General features: G+C 38.6%; 1 protein-coding gene across 6 annotated transcripts in view; it reads right to left on the bottom strand.

Annotated features, from left to right (window-relative positions):
• The window catches only part of NEK7 (NIMA related kinase 7), a 158,010-nt gene that overhangs the window by 9,366 nt on the left and 124,862 nt on the right, over positions 1–23,782 (bottom strand). For 3 of the 6 annotated variants that reach the window (XM_021064488.2, XM_084979393.1, XM_084979392.1), the window contains 2 exons: positions 20,486–20,599; positions 19,256–20,401 (listed from right to left, as the gene is read on the bottom strand). In XM_021064488.2, the coding sequence (XP_020920147.1) occupies positions 20,399–20,401; positions 20,486–20,599 (117 nt within the window). In that variant the 3' untranslated portion in view covers positions 19,256–20,398. Of the gene's footprint in view, positions 1–19,255; positions 20,402–20,485; positions 20,600–23,782 lie in introns of those variants that run through there. The other 3 variants (XM_005667989.4, XM_021064489.2, XM_084979391.1) reach the window with 1 other exon arrangement.

Below are 23,782 nucleotides of genomic sequence, written 5' to 3'. Positions count from 1 at the left end.
CTTTGTACAATTGTTCCTCTAATTTATCAACCCTTGCCTCCAGTTTTTTTTTCCCCAGACCATCTTTACTATCATTATTCTAAGGTCTTTTTCATGGAGTCTGCTCATATCAAGCTCACTTATTTGTTTTTCTGGGCTTTTGTCTAGTTGCCTCATTTGGCTTATATTCCTCTGCCTTTTCACTCTGTACAGCTCTTCGTCTGGCTCCTTTTTGTAAGATACAGGATTGTAGCCTCTCTTGCTGCTGGTGTCTGCCCCCCTTGTGGCTAAAATTGGTACAGGGGCTTATTACAGGCTTCCTGATGGGAGGGACTGATGCCTGCCCACTGGTAGGTGGAAGTGAATTGTGTCCCTCTGGTGGGTGAGGCTTTGTCTCTGGGTGTGATTAGGGGCAGCAGTGTGCCTAGGAGAACTTTACACAGCATGTTTGCTGAGGGGTTGTGTTTCCACCCAGTTTGTTGTTTGGCCTGGAGCTTCTCAGCTCTGATAGTGGGGCCAGATTTTTCCAAAATGGCAGCCTCCAGGGAAGCTCACACCTCTGTCTCCAATGTCCTGCCCCCACAATGAGCCACAGCCACCCCCTGCTTCCCAAGAAGACCCTCCAAGAGCCACAGGTAGCCCTGACCCAGTTCTTACGGAGTCTTTGCTTTGCCCTGTGATCCAGTGCACATAGAATCCTCTGTGTGCCCTTCAAGAGTAGACTTGCTATTTCCCCCAGTCCTGTGGAGCTCCTGCACACAAGACCTGCTGGCCTTTAGCACCAAATGTTCTGGGGGCTCCTCCTCCCAATGCCATACCCCAAGGCTGGGGAACCTGACATGGGGTTCAGAACTCTCACTTCCATGGGAGAGCCTCTGTGATACAGTTATTTTCTGGTCTATAGGTCACCGACCAGGTGGATATGGGATTCCTTATATCGCAAAAGTGCCCCTCCTACCATCTCAACGTGGCTTCTTCTTTGACACTGAGTAGAGAATATCTTTTTGGTAGTTTCCAATCTATTTGTTTTTTTGATGGTTGTTTAGCAGTTAGTTGTAATTTTGGTGTTTTTGTGAAAGAGGGTGAGTTTAAGTCCTTATACTCTGCCGTCTTGTTCCAGTCTTATTCTTCAGTTTGTTGATGTGGTGTGTACCACACTGATTCATTTGCGGGTGTTATAGAATCCTTGCATCCCTGGGATAGGTCTCACTTGATCATTGTATACGATCCTTTCCATGTATTGTTGGATTTGGTTTGCTAGTATTTTGTTGAGGATTTCTGCCCCTGTGATAGTGGCCTATAATTTTCTTTTTGTGTGGTATCTTTGGTTTTGGTATTAGGATGAGAGTGGTCACACTGAATGAGTTTGGGGGTGTTCCTTCCTCTACAATTTTTTTTGGAAGAGTTTCAGAAGGATAGGTGTTAACTCTTCTCTAAATGTTTAACAGAGTTCTCCTGTGAAGCCATCTAGTCCTGGACTTTTATTTGTTGGAAGTTTTTTAATTGCAGTTTCAATTTCAGTACTTGTGATAGATCTGTTCCTATTTTCTACCTCTTCCTGGTTCAGTCTTGGAAGAATGTACATTTCTAAGAACCTGTCCACTTCTTCTAGGTTGTCCATTTTATTGGCATATACTTGCTTGTAGTAGTCTCTTACGATCCTTTGTAGTACTGTGGTGTCAGTTACAAATTTTCTTTTATGTCTAATTTTATTAACTTGAGACTTCTTTATTTCTTGATGAATCTGGCTAAAGGTTTATTAATTTTGTTAATCTTTTTGAAGAATCAGCTTTAAGTTTCATCAATCTTTTGTCTCTATTTCATTTATTTCTGCTTAGATTTCTTCCCTTCTACTACTTTGAGTTTTGTTCTTCTTTCCCTAGTTGCACTAGGTGTAAGGTTAGGTTGTTTATTTGAGATTTTTATTGTTTCCTGAGGTAAGATTGTATTGCAATAAGCTTTCCTCTTAAACTGCTTTTTTTGTGTCCCCTAAGTTTTGGATTGTCATGTTTTTCTTCTCATTTGTCTCTAGGTATTTTTTGATTTCCTCTTTGGTGCTCCATTGGTTGTTTAGTAACATACTGTTTAGCCTCCAGATAGCTGTTTTTTTGTTTTTTTTTTTACAGTTTTTTTAATTATTTATTTCGAATCTCATAGTGTTGTTGTGGGAAAAGATGCTTGAGATGATTTCAATTTTCTTAACTTTAACAAGGCTTGATTTGTGGCCAAAGATGTGATCTATCCTGGAGAATATTCCATGTGTACCTGAGAATAAAGTGTACTCTGCTGCTTTCAAGTAGCGTGTCCTATAAATGTCATTTAGGTCCATTTGGTCTAATGTGTCCTTTAAGGGCTGCGTTTCCTCATTGATTTTGTTTGGATGATTTGTCCATTGTAAGTAGGTGTTAAAATCCCTCACTATTACTATGTTACTGTCCATTTCTCCTTTTGCGACTCTTCTGATTTGCCTTATATGTTGAGACGCTCCTATGCTGGGTGCATATGTATTTAAAATTCACAATCTTGGATTGATCCCTTGATCATTATGTAGTGTCCTTCTTTGTCTCTGTGTATCAGTATTTATTTTAAACTCTACTTTATCTGATGTGTATAGATCAGATGAGTATTACTACACCATTTTTATTTTTTTTCTCTTTAGGGCTGTACACAGCATATAGGAGCTCCCAGACTAAGGGTCGAATCTGAGCTACAGCTGCCAGCCTACACCATAGTCACAGCAATGTGGGATCTGAGCCGCATCTGTGACCTACACCATAGCTCATGCATTGCCAGATCTTTACCCAATTAGAAAGGCCAGGGATCAAACCCTCTTCCTCATGGATCCTAGTTGGGATCATTAACTGCTGAGCCACGAAGGGAACACCCAACTCCAACTTTTGATTTCTTTTTGCATGGAATAATTTTTTCATCCTCTCACATTCCATCTGCATCCTTAGATTTGAAGTAGTCCCTTGTAGACAGCGTATACATGGGTATTGTTTTCTATCCATTCAGCCAATCTATGCCTTTTGGATGGAGCATTTAATCAATTTATATTTAAGGTAATTATTGAAATGTATGTTCTTATAGCCATTTTATTGTTTTGATTTGCTTTTTTCCTCCCATATTTTTTGTTCTCTTCTCTTGTCATGTGATGACTATATAGTGTTTGGGTTGCATTTTCTTTTATGTGTATCTATTGTGTTATGCTTTGTCCATGAAATTGTGATATAGCAGTCTACACACACATACACACACACACAGTTTTCAGTTGTTGGTCTCTTAATTTCAAATGCACTTCTTAATATCCTGCATTTGTACTCTTCTCACAATTGCTGGTTTTGATATATTTGTGTGTGGATAATTTCATACTTGTACTATACAGTTTGCCTTTACCAGTGAGCATCCCCATTCTCAATTTTCTAGTTTCTAGTTGTTGCCTTTCTGGTTCTGCCTAGAGAAGTTCCTTAAGCATTTGTTATAAAGCTGGTTTGGTGATGCTGAATTCTTTTGCTTTTCTGTGAAGCTTTTGATTTTTGCATTTGATTTCTTCAAATCTGACCAGAACAGTTCTGGGCAGAGTATTCTTTTTTTTATTATTGCTCAATGAATTTATTACATTCGTTGTTGTACAATGATCATCACAATCCAATATTATATGATTTCCATCCCACAACCCAAGCACATCCCCCCACTCCTCAAACTCTCTTCCAGAGACCATATGTTTGTCAATGTCTGTGAGTCAGTATCTTTTCTGCAAAGAAGTTTAGTCTGTCCTTTCTTCAGATTCCATGTCAGTGAACGCATTTGATGTTGGTGTCTCTTTGTATGGCTGACTTCACTTAGCATGATAATTTCTAGGTCCATCCATGTTGCTAAAATGCTGGTACTTCGTTCCTTTTAATGGCTGAGTAATATTCCATTGTGTATATGTACCACATCTTCTGGATCCACTCCTATGTCAATGGACATGGAGGCTGTTTCCATGTTTTGGCTATTGAAAAGAGGGCTGCAATGAACATCGGAGTACATGTGTCTTTGCAAGTCATGGTCTTCACTGGAGAGATGCCCAGGAGTGGGATTGTTGGATCAAATGGTAGTTCTATGTTTAGTTTTCTGAGGCATCTCCATACTGTTTTCCACAGAGGTTGCACCAATTTACAATCCCATCAACAGTGTAACAGGGTTCCTTTTTCTCCACACCCTGTCCAGTATTTATTGTTTGGAGACTTTTTGATGCTGGCCATTCTGGCTGGTATAAGGTGGTACCTCATCATGGTTTTGATTTGCATTTCTCTAATAATGAGTGATGTTGCACATCTTTTCATGTGTTTTTTGGCCATCTGTATGTCTTCTTTGGAGAATGGTCTGTTTAGATCTTCTGTCCATTTTTGGATGGGGTTGCTTGTTTTTTTGGTATGGAGCTGCAGAAGGTGTTTATAAATTTTGGAGATTAATCCCTTGTCAGTTGATTCATTAGGGCAGAGTATTCTTGATTGTAGGTTTTTCCCTTTCATTACTTTCAATATATTAGGCCACTCCCTTCTGGCCTGCAGTTTCTGCTGAAAAAAATCAGCTAATTACCTTATGGGGATTCCCTTGTGTATTGTTTGTTGTTTTTCCCTTGTTGCTTTTAATATTTTCTCTTTGTCTTAATTTTTGTCAATTTGTTTAATATATGTCTCAGTATTGTCTACCTTGGGTTTATCCTGTATGAGAATCTGTGCTTCCTGGACTTGAGTGACTGTTTCCTTCCCCATATTAGGTAAGTTTTCAGCTATTAATCTCTTCAAAATATTTTCTCAGGTCCCTTCTCTCTCCTCCTTCTAGGATCCCTAGCATGTAAAGGCTGGTGAAATTAATGTTGTCCCAGAGGTCTCTGAGACTGTCCTCCTTTCTTTTCATTCTTTTTTCTTTATCCTGTCCACAGCAATGATTTCCATTATTTTGTCTTCCAGCTCATTTATTCATTCTTCTACCTCATTTACAATGCTATTTATTCCTTCTAGTGTATTTTTCATTTCAGTTATTTTATTGTTCATCTGTTTGTTCTTTATATTTTCTAGCTCTTTGTTAAACATCTCTTGTATCTTCTTAGTCTGTGCCTCCATTCTTTTTCTGAGATGTATCATCTTTACTATCATTACTCTGAATTCTTTTTCAGATAGATTGCCTAGCTCCATTTTACTTAATTGTTTTTGTGGTATCTTACCTTGTTCCTTCGTCTGGAACATATTTTTCTGCCATCTCATTTTGTCTAATTTTCTGTGTTGGCAGTCTCTGTTCTGCAAGCTGCAAGGATCGTAATTCCTTTTGCTTCTGGTATCTTCCCCCTTGTGGGTGAGGCTGGTCCAGGGCTTGTGTAGGAGGGATTGGTGGTAGAACTAGGTATTGTCCTTCTGGTTGGCAAGGCACTGTCAACGGGTGTTTGTGTTTAAAGGTGGCTGTGAGCTCAGTAAAATTTTAGGCAGTCTCTCTGCTGATGGGTGAAATGTGTTTCTACCCTGCTGATCGTCTGACCTGAGGCATCCAGCACTGGAGACTGCAGGTTGTTGAGTGGGACTAGGTCTTGGTACCCAAACTGATGAGCTCTGGGAGAACTCACACAGATCAGTATTTCCTGGGGCCTCCATAACCAGTGTTCCTTGCCTGCACTTGAGCCACAGCTGACCAACTGCAACTCTAGGAGACTGCAAAACTCAAAGGTAGGTCCAGCACAGGCGACTTTGGAGTCACTGCTTTGTGCTGTGTCCCAGTGAATGTGAAATATTGTGTAGGTCCTTCCAAGAGTGGAATGTCCATTTCCTGCAGTCCTTTGGAGTTCCTACACTGAGCCCTAGTGGCCACTAAGGCCAAATGCCCTGGGGTCTCCTCTTGCTGATGTAAGACACTCTGGCTGGGGAGCCTCATGTGAGGCTCAGAACTCTAACTCCTGTTAAAAGTCCTCTACAACATAATTATTTTCCAGCTTGTAGGTAGCCCACCTGGTGGGTATCAGATTTGACAGTATCATGAAAGTATTTCTTCTAACATCTGATTGTGACATCTTCTTTGTACTGGATATATAGGATATCTTTTTTGGTAGGTTCCAGTCATTTTGTCGATTATTGTTCAGCAGTTCATTGTGATTTTGGTGTTTTCGTGAGAGCATATGAGCTAAGGCCTTCTCTGCCACATTGAATGTATTTCAGTCCTCACTTTCATTCCATCTTAGTCTCTGCCTCCCAAGGTCATAGCTACTCCTTACAACACCCAGTGTCACATTAGAAATGTAAGCGTGGGTGTTTCCTGCACACTTCTCCCAGATGATGTGCTCTGATTGGACTGAGACTGTCCCCAAATCCTTCTCTCCTGGTCAGTCCTCATCTTCTGCATTCATGTTCATTATGAGTCCAGACCTCATAGCACAGCCCTCAAATTACTTCCTGGCAGCACCATTAAGAATTACTCTCTTGTCTTTTCAGTGTACCTCCCCTGAAAATTGCTTTCCCTGCTTCTACACCAGGATGGATACTGAGGACAACATGCAGCTGGAGTCACTGGTGTTATGCTCACAGGCCCTTACAGGAAGTATTCCAATCATATTTGAGTAGAAGAAAGTTTTGTCTTCTCTGAGGAGCAGGTATACTTCTTACTTACAGAAACAATTTTCTTTCTGCTTCCCTTAGTCGTGACAATACTTCCTACTTACAGAAATGATTTTCTTTCTGCCTCCTTTAGTCGTGACAGAAACACAGATCAGTCACTGCTGCATTCTTAACCAGGAAGGAAGATACATTTACCTCCCCTTCACTTCTTGGTTCTGAATTTGACTCCTGTTTCTATTTTAATAACTTTACCATTAAAGGCATGACTTACGAGTTATCTCACATCCTTTTTGGAAAAAGGTGGATTGAAACATGTTATGGGAGATTTATATATGCCTATATTCTTAATTTGATGTAGTTTTCTTTGATATGTATAATTATTGATTATTCTGAAAATACATTTAAATTGATATTAATATTAAATTAATATCAACCTAGTGGAGGGAAAATCACTTCCAATAGTCTTTTGGCAAAATAATTGGGAAAGAAAAATCCTAACAAATAACTTGCTACTTTTATGTTACAAACAGCCTTGGACCAAATTTTATGTCTTTAACTAATAATGTGATTAATAATCCAAATTCATACAGATCCATGAATAGTAACCAGACAATTTAAGTTCTGTTAAGTAAGGTCACTTCTCAACCTTCTTTTAACATATATAGAAGTACAGTATCACATTTAGATGGTGGAGTTACCTGTTCTTCTGACAAAGGAGGATAAAACTGTCACCTACACATTTGAATATAAAAATAACAACAGATGGGAGAACGGGTTAAAAAGTCATTAATTAGAGGAAGAGAAGAAACTCTTACCCTTGCTAACTTGTCTCCAAACTTGAGTTGTTAAACAGCTAAACCCAACAGGCTGACTCTCTGGGTTATTCTGGATGTATTTTTGCAGCTGCCAGACAATCTAGAAGCCATTCTGCTGATAGAGAAGCTCCTCGGAAGCAGGAGTTATTGTTCCTAAGGGACCGGTGGACCGCTGGAATCCAGTCTCCTGAACACTGTCAGATCAGAAGACGTCCCATTTGCTCTATGAGCTAACTCTGGGGTTTCAAGGCTCTTTCCCATGCCAGGGCAGAGAAAAAAACATTTTCTAAAAGCTGGTACGTACTTAGTTCTTAATTTCCAGATTTGTATTCTGACTAGGGTGACCACTTTCATGTTATTTGTAATCTGACTCAGTCATTAAAGTGACAGTGACTCCTTCCAAAGAAAATGTACTTGAATTTTAACCTGGGACAATTTTTTATACCAGATTATGAATTTACACAGAGAATCATAAAAAAGTCTCTAAGCTTTCTAAAACACAGTCAGACATCACATATTCAAAAAAAATCATCTCAGTGATCTCCTCAATATTAGTCTTACTTTTTCCTGCAAACCTCGGGAAAAGAGACTACTTTAAAAATCCTGAACAATTATCCAACACTTTAAGATGACTCTAAGTGGGAGTTCCGTCGTGATGCAGTGGTTAACGACTCCAACTAGGAACCATGAGGTTGCAGGTTCAATTGCCTTGCTCAGTGGGGTAAGGGTCCAGCGTTGCTGTGAGCTGTGGTATAGGTTGCAGACATGGCTCGGATCCCTCGTTGCTGTGGCTCTGGCGTAGGCCGGTGGCTTCAGCTCTGATTTGACCTCTAGCTTGGGAACCTCCATATGCCACAGGAGCAGCCCTAGAAATGGCAAAAAGACAAAAATAAATAAATAAATAAATACAAAATAAATAATTAAAAAAAAAGATGACTAAGTACTACATTATTAACCACATTCAAGGAAAACACATGTTCATATAGTAACCCGAAGAATTTTATATATATTCTTTTATGTCAGATTTTAACTTCTAATAATATTGTTAGGCAATCACTTGCTCAAAAATATTTTTGTGTTTGAATTAAGGGGATTAGCTTTCCATTTGTTAAATTATAGAAATAATTCCAAAATCAGCAGATATTACATTAATAAAAATATAAGTAAGGAGCCACTTCATGGTTTATGCTATCTTGAGAAAACTGTTTAGTTTGTATTCCTTTACATGTTTGTAAAAACATGTACTCCATCATTTTTTCAAAAAATTGTTTTCTAGAATAAGTTAAAGAGTATGGCAAAAATAAAGGTCTGAATATGTAAGAGCCTTTACAAAATCAAAGAGGAAATAACTGTTTAATTCAGATGTTTATGGGAAATTTAAAAAGCAACAGAAACATTTAAATGAGAAAAATAATTTTTTCATTTATAAAGTATAAATGAACTCTCTATAACATTTCTAAAGGATTATGAAATAAGTCATATGGAAATTAATGAATATTTCCAGTAAAATGGAGAAAATGGTAATATATTCTGACCGATATATCTCTAAAGAAATACCAGGAGACGGGATTAAGATGGCAGAGTAGAAGGACTGGCGCTCACCTTCTGTCATGAAAACAAAATTACAACCAAATACTGAACAACCTTCAACCAAATAGACTGAAAACTACCAAAAAAAGATATCCTACTCCAAAAAATAAAGAGGAGGCCACATCAAGACTGTAGGAGGGGTGATTATGTGATATAAGCAACCCCATACCACCAGGCCGGATGGCCCACAGACTGGAAAGTAACCATATCAAAACAGACTCACCCATGGGAATGAGCGTTCCAAGTTCGTCAGGTTCCTACACATAGGGATCTGGCAGTGGGAGGAAGAGCCCCCAGAGCATTTAGTGTTAAGGGCCAGTGGGGCTTGTATACAGAAGCTCCATGGGACCAGGGGAAATGGGGACTCCATTCTTGAAACATGCACAGAGGCTTTCATGTACGCTGGGTCCTAGGGCAAAGCAGACTCCATAGGAATCTGGGTCAGACCTCCCTATGGTTCTTGGAGGATCTCCTGGGTAAACAGGGGGTGACTGTGGCTCGTTGTGGGAGAAGGACACTGGAGGCAAAGGTATAATCATCAGCATGTGTTCTGCTAGAGGTGGTCATTTTGGAAAAATCTGGCCCTACCCATCAGGGCTGAGAAGCCCCAGGCCAAATAACCAACTGAGTGGGAACACAATCCCACCTGTCAGCAAATACAGGCTATCTAAAGAGCCCCTACCCAGACACACAGCCACCTCTAATCACACCTAGAAACAAAGCCCCACAGACCACAGGGATAAGAATCAGCTCCACCTACCAGTCAGCAGGTCACTCCCATCAGGAAGCCTGTAGCAATCTCCTGTACCAACTTCAGACACAAGGGGGGCATATATCAGAAGCAAGAGAGGCTTACAACTTCATTGTTTGCAAAAAGGAGACCACACTAAAAATCTATCCAAAATGAAAAGGCAGAGAATTATGACTCAGATAAAGGAATAAGGAAAAAAAAAAAGATAAACAGCTGAGTGATCTGGAGATTACCAACCTCCATGAAAAAGTCTTTAGAATAATGATAGTAAAGATGATTCAAGATCTTGGAAATAAACTGGAGGCAAAGATTGATAAATTACAGGAAATACTGAACAAAGAAACAGAAGTTTTAAAGATTAAGCAAGCAGAGATGCAAAATACAATAACTGATACTTTAAAAATTCACCAGAAGAAACCCAAAGCAGATATAGGAGGCAGAAGAACAAATAAGTGAGGTGGGAGACAGACTGGTGGAAATCATTGACATAGAACAGAAACAGGAAAAAAGAATGAAAAAAAAAGAAGACAGTCTAAGAGAACTCTGGGACAACTTCAAACACACCAACCTCTGTACTATAGGGGTTCCAGAAGGAGAAGAAAGAGAGAAAGGGTCAGAGAAAAATAGTTGAAGAAATAATGGCCAAAAACTTCCCTAACATAGGAAAGGAATCACGCACTCAAATCCAGGAAGCACAATGAGGACCATATAAAATAAACCCAAGGGGGAACACCCTGAGACACATATTAATCAAACTGACCAAAAATAAAGACAATGAGAAAATACTGAAAGCAGCTGGGGAAAAGCAACAAATAACACACAATGGAACCCTAATAAGGTTATCAGCTGACTTATCAGCAATAACTCCGCAGGCCATTACTTAAAGTGATGAAAAACCTGACACGGCAAGGCTCTTATTCAGATTTGAAGGAGAAATCAAAAGCTTTATAGATGAGCAAAAGCTAAGAGAATTCAGCACCACTAAACCAGCTTTACGACAAACACTAAAAAAACTTCTCTAGGTGGGAAAGAAAAGACAACTAGAAACAAAAATACTACAAATGACAGGGCTCACCAGTAAAGGCATATGTACAGAAATGAAAGGAAATCATCAACAAATATGCTACCAAAACCAGAAATCATGAGAAGAGGAGGGTACAAATGCAGGATACAGGAGATGCATTTGCAATTAAGAGGCCAACAGCTTAAAACAATGTTGTATGCATATAGACTCCTATATGAAAACTTCATGGTAACTGCAAATCAAAAATCTACAATAGACACACAAATAATAAAAAGCACTCCAAAAACAACATGGAAAATAGTTATCAAACAATGAGAGCAAAATAGGAAGGGAAGAAAAACAGCCAACAAAAACAAATCCCAAACAATTAACGTAATAGCAATAAGAACACACATATTAATAATTACCTTAAATGTAAATAGACTAAATGCCCCAACCAAAAGACACAGACTGGCTGAACTGATACAAAAATAAGACCCACATATATGCTGTCTTCAAGATCCACTTTTGTTTTAGGGACACATACAAACTGAAAGTGAGGGGATGGAAGAAAATATTCCATGCAAATAGAAATCAAAAGAAAGCTAGAGTAGCAATTCTCATATTAGATAGACCTTAAAATAAAGATAGACCTTAATGAGATAGAGTAGCAATTCTCATATTAAATAGACCTTAAAATAAAGAATATTAGACAAAGGACATTACATAATGATCAAAAGGTCAATCCAAAAAGAAGATATAACAATTGTAAATATACATGCACCCAACATAAGATCACCTCAATATGTAAAGCAACTGCTAATAACCTTAAAAGGAGAAACTGACAATAACAAATAATAGCGGGGTACTTTAACACCCCACTTCCAGTAACGGACAGATCATCCAGACAGGAAATCAACAAGGAAACACAGACCTTAAATGATGCATTAGACCACATGGACTTACTAGATATTTATAGAACATTCCATCCAATAGCGGCAGTTACAGATTCTTCTCAAGTGCACACAGAACATTCTCTAGGACAGATCAGATTCTGGGCCACAAATCAAGCCTCAGTAAATTTAAGAAAATGGAAATCTTATCAACCATTTTTTCTGACCACAGAAGTCAACAAGGAAAAAACCACAATAAATAAATGAATAAATAAACCCACAAATATGTGGAGCCTAAACAAAATGCTACTAAACAAACAATGGATCACTAAAGAAATCAAGGAGGAAATTTAAAAATACCTAGAGACAAATGCCAACAAAGACACAACAATCCAAACCTATGGGATGCAACAAAAGTAGTTCTAAGAGGGAAGTTAATAGCAACGCAAGCCTACCTCACAAAACAAGAGAAACCTCAAATGAACAACTTTACACCTTAAGCGACTAGAGAAAGAACAGAAGGAAAGAAACCATAATGATCAGAGCAGAAATAAATGAAATAGAAATGAAGAAAACCACGGAAAAGATCAATGAAACTAAAACCTGGTTCTTTGAAAAGATCAACAAAATTGATAAACTTTTAGCCAGATTCAACAATAAAAAAAAAGGGAGGACTCAAATCAATAAAATTAGAAATGAAAAATAAGTTACAATGGATATCCTGGAAGTAAAAAGGATCATAAGAAACTACTATATGCAACTATATGCCAATAAAATGTCAAACCTAGAAGAAATGGACAAATTCTTGGAAAAGTACAATCTTTCAAGACTAAAGCAAGTAGAAATAGAAAAGATGAATGGACCAATCACAAGTACTGACACTGAAACTGTGATTAAAAAACTTCCAACAAACAAAAGTCCAGGATCAGATGGCTTCACAGGCAAATTCTATCAAAAATTTAGAGAAGAGTTAACACCCATCTTTCTGAAACTATTCCAAAAAACTGCAGAGGACAGAACACTCCCAAACTCATTCTATGAGGCTGCCATCACCCTGATACCAAAACCAAAGATACTACAAAAAAGAAAATTACATGCCAGTATCATTGATGAACATAGATGCAAAAATCCTCAACAAAATACTAGCAAAACAGATCCAGCAATACAAGAAAAGGATCACTCACCATGATCAAGTGGGAATTAGTCCAGGGATTCAAGGATTTTTCAATATCCACAAATCAATCAGCATGATACAGCACATTAACAAACTGAAGAATAAAAACCATATGATCTTCTTGGAGTTCCCATTGTTGCTCAGTGGAAACAAACCCAACTAGTATCTACAAGGATACAGGTTCAATCCCTGACCCTACTCAGTGGGTTAAGGATATGGTGTTTCCATGAGCTGTGGTGTAGGTCGGCAGTTGAAGCTCAGATTCGACCCCTAGTCTGGGAACCTCCATATGCCACACCTGCAGCCCTAAAAGAAAAGAAAAACAAACAAACAAAAAAAAAATGATAAAAACAAAAAAAACATATGATCCTCTCAATATATGTAGAAAAAGCTTTCGACAAAATACAACACCCATTTCTGATAAAAACCATCCATAAAGTGGGCATAGAGGGAACGAACCTACCTCAACATAATGAAGGCCAAATACTACCATCCCACAGCTAAAACCATTCTTAATGGTGAAAAGCTGAATGAATTCCCACTAAGATCAGGAGCGAGACATGGATGTCTCCTCTCACCATTGCTTTTCAACATAGTTTTTGAAGTCTTAGCCACCACAATCAGAGAAGAAAAATAAATAAATAAATAAAACGAATCCAAATTGGAAAGGAAGAAATAAAACTACCACTATTTGCAAACATGATACTATACCTAGAACATCCTAAAGATACTACCAGAAAACTGTTAGAGCTCATCAATGAATTTGGTAAAAGTTGCAAGATACAAAATTTATATATAGAAATCAACTGTATTTCTATATACTAACAATGAAAGATCAGAAACAGAAATTAGGGAAACAATCTTGTTTACCATCACATCAAAAAGAATACAAATCCTAGGAATAAACCTACCTAAAGAGACAAAAGACCTGTACTCTGAATACTATAAGAAGCTGATGAAAAATATCAGAGATGACACAGGTGGAAAGATATACCATGCTCTTGGATTGGAAGAATCAATACTGTCAAAATGACAATACTACCCAAGGCAATCTATAGATTCAATGCAATCCCAATGAAATTACCAATGACAGTTTTCATAGAACTGGAACAAAATATTTTAAAGTTTATTTGGAAGCACAAAAGACCAAGAAGAGCCAAAGCAATCCTGAGAAAGAAAGACAGCTGGAGGAATCAGGCACCCTGATTTAGACTATACTACAAAGCTACAGTCATCAAAACAGCATGGGACTGGCACAAAAACAGAAATATAGATTAGTGGAACAGGATAGTAAGCCCAGAATTAAACCCGCACATCTATGGTGAACTAATCTATGACAAAGGAGGCAAAAAAATACAATGGAGAAAAGACAGTCCCTTCAATAAGTGGTGCTGGGAAAACTTGACAGCTACATGTAAAAGAATGAAATCAGAACACCCCCTAACACCTTACACAAAAATAAATTCGAAATGGATTAAGAATTAAATATAAGAGCAGATACTACAAAACTCTCAGAGGAAAACATAGGCTCAACACTCTTGGACATAAACCAGAGCAGTATCTTCTCAGATCCACCTCCTAGAGTAATGACAACAAAAACAAAAATAAACAAATGGGACCTAATTAAACTTAAAAGTTTTTTTGCACAGCAAAGGAACCCTAAACAAAATGAAAAGACAACCCAAAGAATAGGAGAAAATATTTGTAAATGAAACTACTGACAAGGGATTAATCTCCAAAATATATAAACACCTCCTGCAACTCAATACCAAAAAAAACCCATCAAAAAATGGGCAGGAGATCTAAACAGACAATTCTCCAAAGACATAAAATGGCCAAAAAACACATGAAAAGATGTTCAACATCACTAATTACTACAGAAATGTAAATCAAAACCACTATGAGGTAACAACTTACACCAGCCAGAATGACCGTCATTAAAAAGTCTACAAACAATAAATGCTGGAGAGGGTGTAGAGAAAAAGGAACCCTCTTAGGGCGTTGGTGGGAATGTAAAATGATGCAACCACTATGGAAAACAGTATGGAGACTCCTCAAAAAACTAAACATAGAATTACCATATGATCCAGCAATCCCATTCCTGGGTATTATTCAGAGAAAACCATGACTCAAAAAGATGTATGTACCCAAATGTTCACTGCAGCAATATACACAATAGCCAAGACATGGAAGCAACCTAAATGTCTATTGACAGAGGAATAAAGAAGATGCGGTACATATACACAATGGAATATTACTCAGCCATAAAAAAGGAATGAAATAATGGCAACATGGATGGACCTAGAACTTATCATGCCAAGCAAAGTTAAGACAGTGAGACACAAACATCAAGTGCTATTGCTTACATGTGGAATCTTAAGGATACAATAAACTTATGTGCAGAACAGACACTGACTCACAGACTTTGACAATCTTATGATTACCAGGTTAGCAGCAGGGGTGGGGTGGGGGGGTGGAGAGGAATGGGCAGAGGATTTGAGATGTAAATATTCTAAAATTAGGTTGTGATGATAGTTGCAATAAAATGCAATGAATTAAAAAAAAGAAATATCAAAGCATACAGGTTGGTACCAAAAATATTCAAAAGAAGAGAATCACAGCAGTCACTGTTGTTGGGCAATTACCCAATTATATCTCAAGTTCAGTCACGTACAGGTAATGACAACAGGGCTCTCTGTGCAGCAGCACAGCATTAGGTCACAAACATAACTCTCAACAGAGCAATACAGACCAGCATTGTTGGTACTGTCTCACTTGGATACCTCCAGGCCTCTATCTGCTCATGGAAATAATGCCACAGACCTTCTTTCTTTAACAAGAATGTTCTTTTTTTTTTTTTTTTTTTTTTTTTTGGTCTTTTTGCCTTTTCTTGAGCTGCTCCCGTGGCATATGGAGGTTCCCAGGCTAGGGGTCGAATCGGAGCTGTAGCTGCCAGCCTACACCAGAGCCACAGCAACTCAGGATCTGAGCCGAGTCTGCGACCTACACCACAGCTCACGGCAACGCCAGATCCTTAACCCACTGAGCAAGGCCAGGGATCGAACCCGCAACCTCATGGTTCCTAGTCGGATTCATTAACCACTGCACCACGACGGGAACTCCACAAGAATGTTCTTATACGGATAAAAGAAAATGGTGATTTCAGAAGTTGAAAAAAAAGTAAAGATTCCAATTCATTTAAAGCCGGGTAAATATAATTATACTCAAGAGTAACCTATACATATCTGAAGTCAGTTTAGTTCAACTACAAATTTATTATTATTTTATTCAAAATATATATATTTATTATTATTTTATTCAAAATATATATATATAATATTATTTTATTCAAAATATATATATATAATATATATTTTATATATTTTATTCAAAATATATATATATAATAATATATAATCAAAAAATAGAAAGGAGCAAACTTTTGAATACTTACATTTTAAATACTCTGGAAAAATCAAGAATTTCATGAGAACAATGAAAATGCCATGATGAGGAGTCACCTCATGCTAGTCAGAAAGGTCATCAGCAAAAAGTTCACAGATAATAAATGTTGAAGAGGGTGTGGAGAAAAGGGGACCCTCCTACATTGTTAGTGGGAATGTAAATCAATGCAGCCACTATGGAAAACAGTATGGAGTTTTCTTTAAAAGAAAAAAAAAAAAAAAAAACACTGAAAATAGGAGTTCCCATCATGGCTCAGTGGAAACAAATCTGATCAGCATTCATGAGGAGGCAGGTTCGATCCCTGGACTTGCTCACTGGGTTAAGGATCCGGCATTGCCATGAGCTGTGATGTAGGCTGGCAGCTACAGCCCAATTCAACCCCTAGCCTGGGAGCCTCCATATGCTGCAGGTATGGCCCTAAAAAAATAAGACATAAACAAACAAACACTAAAAATAGAGTTACCAAGATCTAGCAATTCCATTCCTGGGTATATATCCAGAACAGACAAAAACTCTAATTTGAAAAGATACATGCATTCCAATGTTCACAGAAGCACCATTTACCATCGTCAAGACACAGAGGCAACCTAAGTGTCCATCAACGGAATATTACTCAGCCACGAAAAAGAATAAAACCATGCCATTTGCAGCAACATGGAGCATTATGCTTAGTGAGGTAAGTCATCACTTGTTTGCCTGATAAAAGTGGAAAGGGCATCTGCAAAAAGATGGAGATTCATGGGCCTTTTAGAAGAACCGGCCTCGTAGAGTTGGGGAAGGGAGAACGTGCTGTGACCAGCACCTTCTGGAGAGGCTGGCCCCATCCAGGGTGTGAGGAGCCCTGTAATTATAGCTCCTCATACAGAGTAAACGTTCAATAAGTGTTTGCTTCACAGGTGTTAATGTCTTAATCACCAACACCAAGTTTAACTAAAACTAAGCGCTATCTCATGGAAAATATCTATTTTCAACCCAATGTTTTTACTGTTAAGTATAGTAACTCCCTATTGATACATGGATGAGATCATTACTAGAAAAGGAAAGAATATTGAGCACCAAAAGCCATAAATAAAAGTACTTAGTAAGCTATAAAATACATGTTCCTAGTATCAGTTGTGTGCAGCTAAGGCATTTTGATCCAGAATCCTACTCATTTGTACATAACAACAGTGGCATAATTCAAGAGGAAAGAGGAAAGATCTGACAAACAGGTTTATATTCCAAAGGATACTGTTTCTTGGTTTGGGTTTTTGTTTTGTTTTGTTTTGTTTTTTTGTCTTTTTGCCTTTTCTAGGGCCGCTTACCGCAGCATATGGAGGTTCCCAGGCTAGGGGTCTAACCAGAGCTGTAGCTGTTGGCCTACACCAGAGCCACAGCAACGCAGGATCCGAGCCGCGTCTGCAACCTACACCACAGCTCACGGCAACGCAGGATCCTTAACCCACTGAGCAAGGGCAGGGATCGAACCCAAAACCTCATGGTTCCTAGTCGGATTCATTAACCACTGCGCTACTACGGGAACTCCTTGGTTTGGGTTTTTAATACTGACCTATGTCTTAAAGTATAAGAAATTTAAAAATCCCAAACCTTTAAGCTCTGCGTTCTTCTAAATGGAATGACTATATCTAGAAATAACTCTTGCAGAGTCCTTAGCATTCCTACCAGCAAGGCTGGTTGGTAGGCATGGGCTTTATTCTCATGAAATGTTGCCTCTGCATTCTTTTTGGGAAGTAGCCTTAAAAACTTAGCAGTAGCTAAATGGATTGGTATGTTTTCAAATGGACATTTGGCAGGGAAATTAACTTGCTTAAAAGCTTTAGTTTTCACATAGATATAAAAATCTGTTACCATTTGAGCTATAAAATTAACACCAAAGAATTGCTCTTTGAATGAAAATTTCACTGTTTAAAAACTTCACACTTCACTTTTCACTGTTTCCCAAATTTTGCCATACTGAAAAATTAAATGGCAATTTGGACTTTTAAAAGCCCTAAAAAATCTACTATATAAAGGAATATTTAAGATACTGTTAAGATGTGGCAACACAGAATCTGCTCAGGGTGTCTGCTTTTTGGTTTTTTTTTGGCTACCATAAATTCTGAATGATTATTTTCCAAACAAACTGAATTCCTACTTCAGGAGAGAAAATATTTAGTAGCACATCTGCATTTCAAAGCTCCTGTTCTGAGAACTTTTCTACATAACTGAAGAGATTAAAGTAAGATCACTAGTCTATACTTTTTATCTCTCATTTCCTCAGTAAGAATTAGTTTCACTGTTTACCTACCTATGACAGCTTTCTATTATTTCATCATGGCGTAACAGCAGACTTTACCCATCTGAGGGACCATACTATTTTTTTTTTTTTTTTTTGGAAAGTACATCAGATAACATGTTTTGCTTTATATCTCTTTTCAAAACTGGTAACTATATAGAGTGAAGCAAAAAGTAGCAACTATTTTCCTTTCCCAACTGTAAGACCTTCTTCTGTCTGGGCCAGACTTTGATGTCTGCCCCTTGGCTGAGAACCCGCAAATCCGACTTCACACTTAGCTGCAGTGAAGTAGCCCTGCAGGCAGGCCGACTTCAACCAACCGCCAGTGGTGCCATCATTAAAATCCTGCTGAAGGTCACCATGGCAACCGCCTGCTGAGGCTCCTCTGCTGCACTCGGCATCTCCTAATCAGCTACCATGTGAAATGCAAATTCAGACAGTCTGAAAATTAGTCAAGAAGAATAGGGGATGAGGATGCAGATATGTGAAATATTCATGCGCTTCATGGAAAAGAGAAGACAGCATGAATGACACAACAAAGAAGGGTCCCTGACATTCTTGCTATCATTGTGCATTACCGTTCATACCCTACTGTATTTCCAGGCCCGGAGTTCTCAAGTTGGTTTCGTGAAATGCCGTATTTATATTCTATACCCAAAATAGTAATTAAAAATGGCCAACATAATAGCATTAACATCAAATAGAGATAATGCTTCTAAATTACCATCACTGCCTTGTAGGAGTTTATTCTAATTACCGGAGTGCAAGTGCTATGAAACAGAAAGCCAAGTGTCATTGATTATCAGTATCAAAACTACTAGAAAAAGGGTACGTTTAACATCCTAGGACCACAGATGCTTTACATAGGGTAAAAATTCTTTAGAGATACTTCTTATGCAAGGTATGTGGACTCAATCCCCCTTATAGGAAACCTAAACCAAGTGCATTCATTTCAAATAGAGCAACAAGACCACCAAAAAGGTGAACATGACCAGTTGTTTTGTCTTTTCCCCTTGCTCCTTTCCATTTTCCTTGGGCAAGAACTCTACTGCTCAAGAGCAGGTGAGACGGCCTAACTCAATACAGCATTTTCTCTGGGTGGGTCCCCAGTGAGCTTTCCAAAAAGAGTGACGTGACCGCATTAACCCAAGACACTGCTCTTCTGCATATCTCCTCCTTAAATAGCGGTAAAATCATGATGCATTAGGGAAAAATGGGAGATGTTTTGTTCGATGAAAAACTGGACGTTGGGTGGAGCCCAAACAACTCACGTTTGGGGTGGGTTACCGAAGTGAGTAAGGATCCAGGCTCAGCTCCCAATAAGGAAAAGTCTTCTCAAATTTTCAGTCCCATCCCATAGACTCTTTACCGTGTCTACAGTGATAACCTCACACGTTTCCCACAGAATCTGACTGCAGCCAGGAGGTGGTAATAGGACGGGTCTTGGAAAAGGAGGCAGGGGGGAAAGCTGAAAGGGTAAGGCTGGGAGACATGAGGCTGAGAGATGTTCGGTTCCATTCTGGGAAAACCCGGGCGGGAGGGCAGTTCTGCCAGAAGGGAAGGTAGTACTTGTGTGTGGCTGAGACTGTGAGGATGCGGAGGTGCCCTATCAGGAGGGTCCAGGACAGGCTGATTAGGATGGCCTGGGCTTGGGCATGCATTCTGCCCTTCGCCACGTTCAGGAGGCTGTAAGGCCAGCCACTGCTCCTGCGGCAGGTAGGAAGTGGCCGATTTTACACCACGCGCCGGGTTGTGGTCCTCTCCACGTGGCGAATCTGCAGAGTCAACTCTCTAAACAGCCGCGCCTCCGAGAGAATGAAAACGGAACCAAGGTGCTCTTTCTGCCACCTCCACGCGTCATGTGTGTTACTGGATAAAGGAGGATTTCTTAATAAAATGCAAGCGTTAGCAGAATGAACAACGGATGAACACAGGGACTGAGAAATGACTTACCTCCTCCGAATAGTGATCGGAAGGCAGAGGTGGGTAGTCGCACTGCTCTATCTTCTTACACAGCGAGTATAAGTTCATCTTGTCACCGTAGAAGGGACTCTGCAAAGCGGCCATCTGCAAAATGCTCCCAATGAGACTGATACAGTTACACGTTAACTTTTAAAGGGGATTGCATCAAGTATGCTACGCTGGGGTAGAAAAATAATGTCACACACTTTGAATGACATTATCTAGGCATTCTGATTTTTATGAATATCCTTTTCAGAGAATTATTTAGTAAGTCTTAGAAAGTATTACTTCAATTTCTGGTTCTTATTTTCAATATTTAAACTTCCCTAAAAGGGAGAAATGGTTAGTATACATATAATTCTTCACTGATATATATATATATACACACACATATATGAACATCAAACAGTATTAAGAAAAGAGCATAAAATAACTTAAAACGCTTTGCAAATATAAGGCCATTAAAGCAGCTAGTATATCTCATGATGCAACAGACATCAGTGGTACAAATCAGCCATGTTAACGGTGGAATTACGACAAAAATGAAACTGAAGCTAAAACAGAATTATAATCTAAGCAATGGCTTAGGGAACAGAATGCACGGCATTTTACATCGCATGACAGTTTCTGTAGGGGAAGGTTATTTTGAGATTAAAAAAAAAAGCCTTCTCAATCTGAACGTTCTAACTGATCCTCGAGTAGTTCACAATGAATTGAAACTACGTTTCTTTGGGAAATATCTCGAAAACACTAAATACACTCGAAAGCCCTAAGAATCATAGCTGCTACTTCGAGGCATCCAAATGAGATTTTTATGCAGAAAAAAAAAAAAAAAAAAAAAGAAGAATAAACGACTTTAAGAAAGACATTATTGAATTTAACCTGAAGACAAGGTTCTCGCTTGACATTTAGAGTGCCAGCAAGGATGGTGGAAGCAAGGTTACAAACTAAAAATTCAATTTAAAATGTTCGCCTCCTGTTCAGACCTTCTAAATCTTTGAACCGAGGCAGCGAGAATACAACACGGAGTGCGAGGCTGCCCCAGAGCCAGTCACCCTTTTCTACATGTGCTAATAAGTTTGATTTTGGAAGGACAATGTGTACATTCCCCAGACAGGCCGCGTGTGTGTGAAACACGCTGGTCCGTGCTGTGCTACTCAGTGGGCGTCAGCGGGGACAGGACAAGCTGAAAATGGCTCTCGTCGGTCTGGGCTGCTCCAGGCAGAGCTTAACTCCTTCCCAGCCTGGACCTGAGGCTGGCAGGGGAAGCCGGCCCGAGCCTTGCTACATCTGACACAAACCACCTTCGGGAGAGGTGCTCCACACGGAGACAGAAGGGAGAGACAATGTGATGATGGTCCCCAAACCTCTAAGACACCCCATCGGAGAGGGAATTTCAGAAGAGACGCTACAAGCATAATTACGGTTTTTGCTACAATGCAAGGACACTCTATGATAAAAGAGAACCTTTCCAATGCCACCTTAAAAAATGGACTGTGTGTGTAAACTCTGGTCTCTCCGTGTTTGCAGAAACCCTAAGTAAACATACGTATATTCATTATCATACGCTGGGAGTTCATTACAGGACTTTTGTCTCAATACTGCAGAGTGTTAAAAAAAAAAAAAAAACTGAATGTCCCCTAAGGAGTTAAACAGGAATAGTATATTTTCATGCATCTCCTGCTTTGACAGATGAAAAATGTCAACTGTCCTGTTTTTATTTTCAAGCTTTTGCACTATTCATCTGGTTCATTAGTGCATCTCGATGCCGCCCCTGACAGCTGCTCGCCCTCTCCTCCCAGCAGCTGAATTTTTCAGGCTAATTTGATCCTCCACACTGAGACGATCGCTAGAATGATTGACTTGCTCCCTGACCTCCAGGGTCCGACTTTCCTGATTAGTATTCTGGGGGTGTCGGAGGGACGAAAGCCCACTGTCTGTCTTCAGGGCTGGTGGCAGCTCTCTTTTTTTTTGAACTGTAAGCCACCAACCTACAACCCTGGAAGGATGCAATTGCTGCAGTGAACAATAAAGGAAATGTGTAAAACCTACTTTTCCATGTAAAGGTCCGTGTAGCAAAAGCACAGCATCTTGATTTTAATTAGTAAAGTCTACTTTGTTGCATATCAATTAAAACTGTACTGCTAGTTTTTTTTTTTTTTTTCCTGAGGTTTCAGGACTATTTGAAAGTCTAATTTTCTGAGTTTAAAAATACATTTTCAAAAAAAAGCCTTCCCACTCCTTCATTGTTACTAGTAAATTCTTAGTGGGATATAATATAAAATCTCTATGTGATGCTATGGCCCATTTTTTAAAGCTAAATTACTGCGCATTTTTATTAACGTTCTATTAAAGCATAACCGGAAGGAGATACAAGACAAAGGTAAATTAAATCCTTAGAAAAATTCTAGCTCTTCCAAATGACTCGCACACAGGAACTTAGAAAATACACTGAGATGAAACCTAATGTTAGTGTTAAGATGTTAAGTACCATAACTCAAAATCATCCACAACACATAAAATGCATGATTGTAGGCACGTCCAAAGACTTAATTTTTATTGTGGTCATCGTTTTAAATATACACAAAAACAGGACGCTGCCTCTCAAAGGCGGATTCAGAATGTGAAGAATTATTTCAGTTTTTACATGGGAGTCTGCTAGTCCTCAAAGAATTATGCAAACTCTCCCAAACATGCTTATTTTCTCGACTGAACTTTTTCTTTTTCATTGCTAAATTTAATCTCGATAGGAGAAACCAATTTGCCGTTCACTTTTAAGTGTTTAAGGGGGAAATGCTGCTTTGATAATGTTAGAGTATTGGCCTGAAGGAGTCTAAGGTTACCTAAACTGGCATAAAATATTTTTAAATGTACAAAGTGACTTTTAAACTTAGTATCAAATCAGTTCAACAGTGTACCAAATTAACAGAATATAATACAGTGAACATAAATCTCTTTTGATCGCACATGCGTACATACAAACGTATTTTGTCATATAACTCATAACTTTTGAATAAACATTATCGCAGCAATGTTATTTAAGAACATTTAAAAAATATTTTTTTTCAGGTGGTCATTAGTTACTTCAGTAGGAAAACCAAAATAAACAAGCTCAGGTTCCTTAAATTTAGGAAAGTTGAACCTGCAGTCTGTAAAATAATGATTAAAGATTATGATACACATTAAAAAAAAAAAAAAAAAACCCTGATGCTCCATTTCCAAATAAAGGTGGAGCAATTAAAATAGATGATCTCATCAGATATTTCAAGTCAGGAGACAAGAGACACA

The sequence above is a fragment of the Sus scrofa genome, chromosome 10, assembly GCF_054392235.1.
Source record: "Sus scrofa isolate SSC_HxYL_T2T_F1_AM1 chromosome 10, Sscrofa_HxYL_maternal_Yorkshire_Landrace_v2.0, whole genome shotgun sequence".
Lineage (NCBI taxonomy): Eukaryota > Metazoa > Chordata > Mammalia > Artiodactyla > Suidae > Sus > Sus scrofa.
The sequence above is the reverse complement of the archived record's forward strand: the minus strand, read 5'-3'. Positions and strand labels throughout refer to the sequence as shown.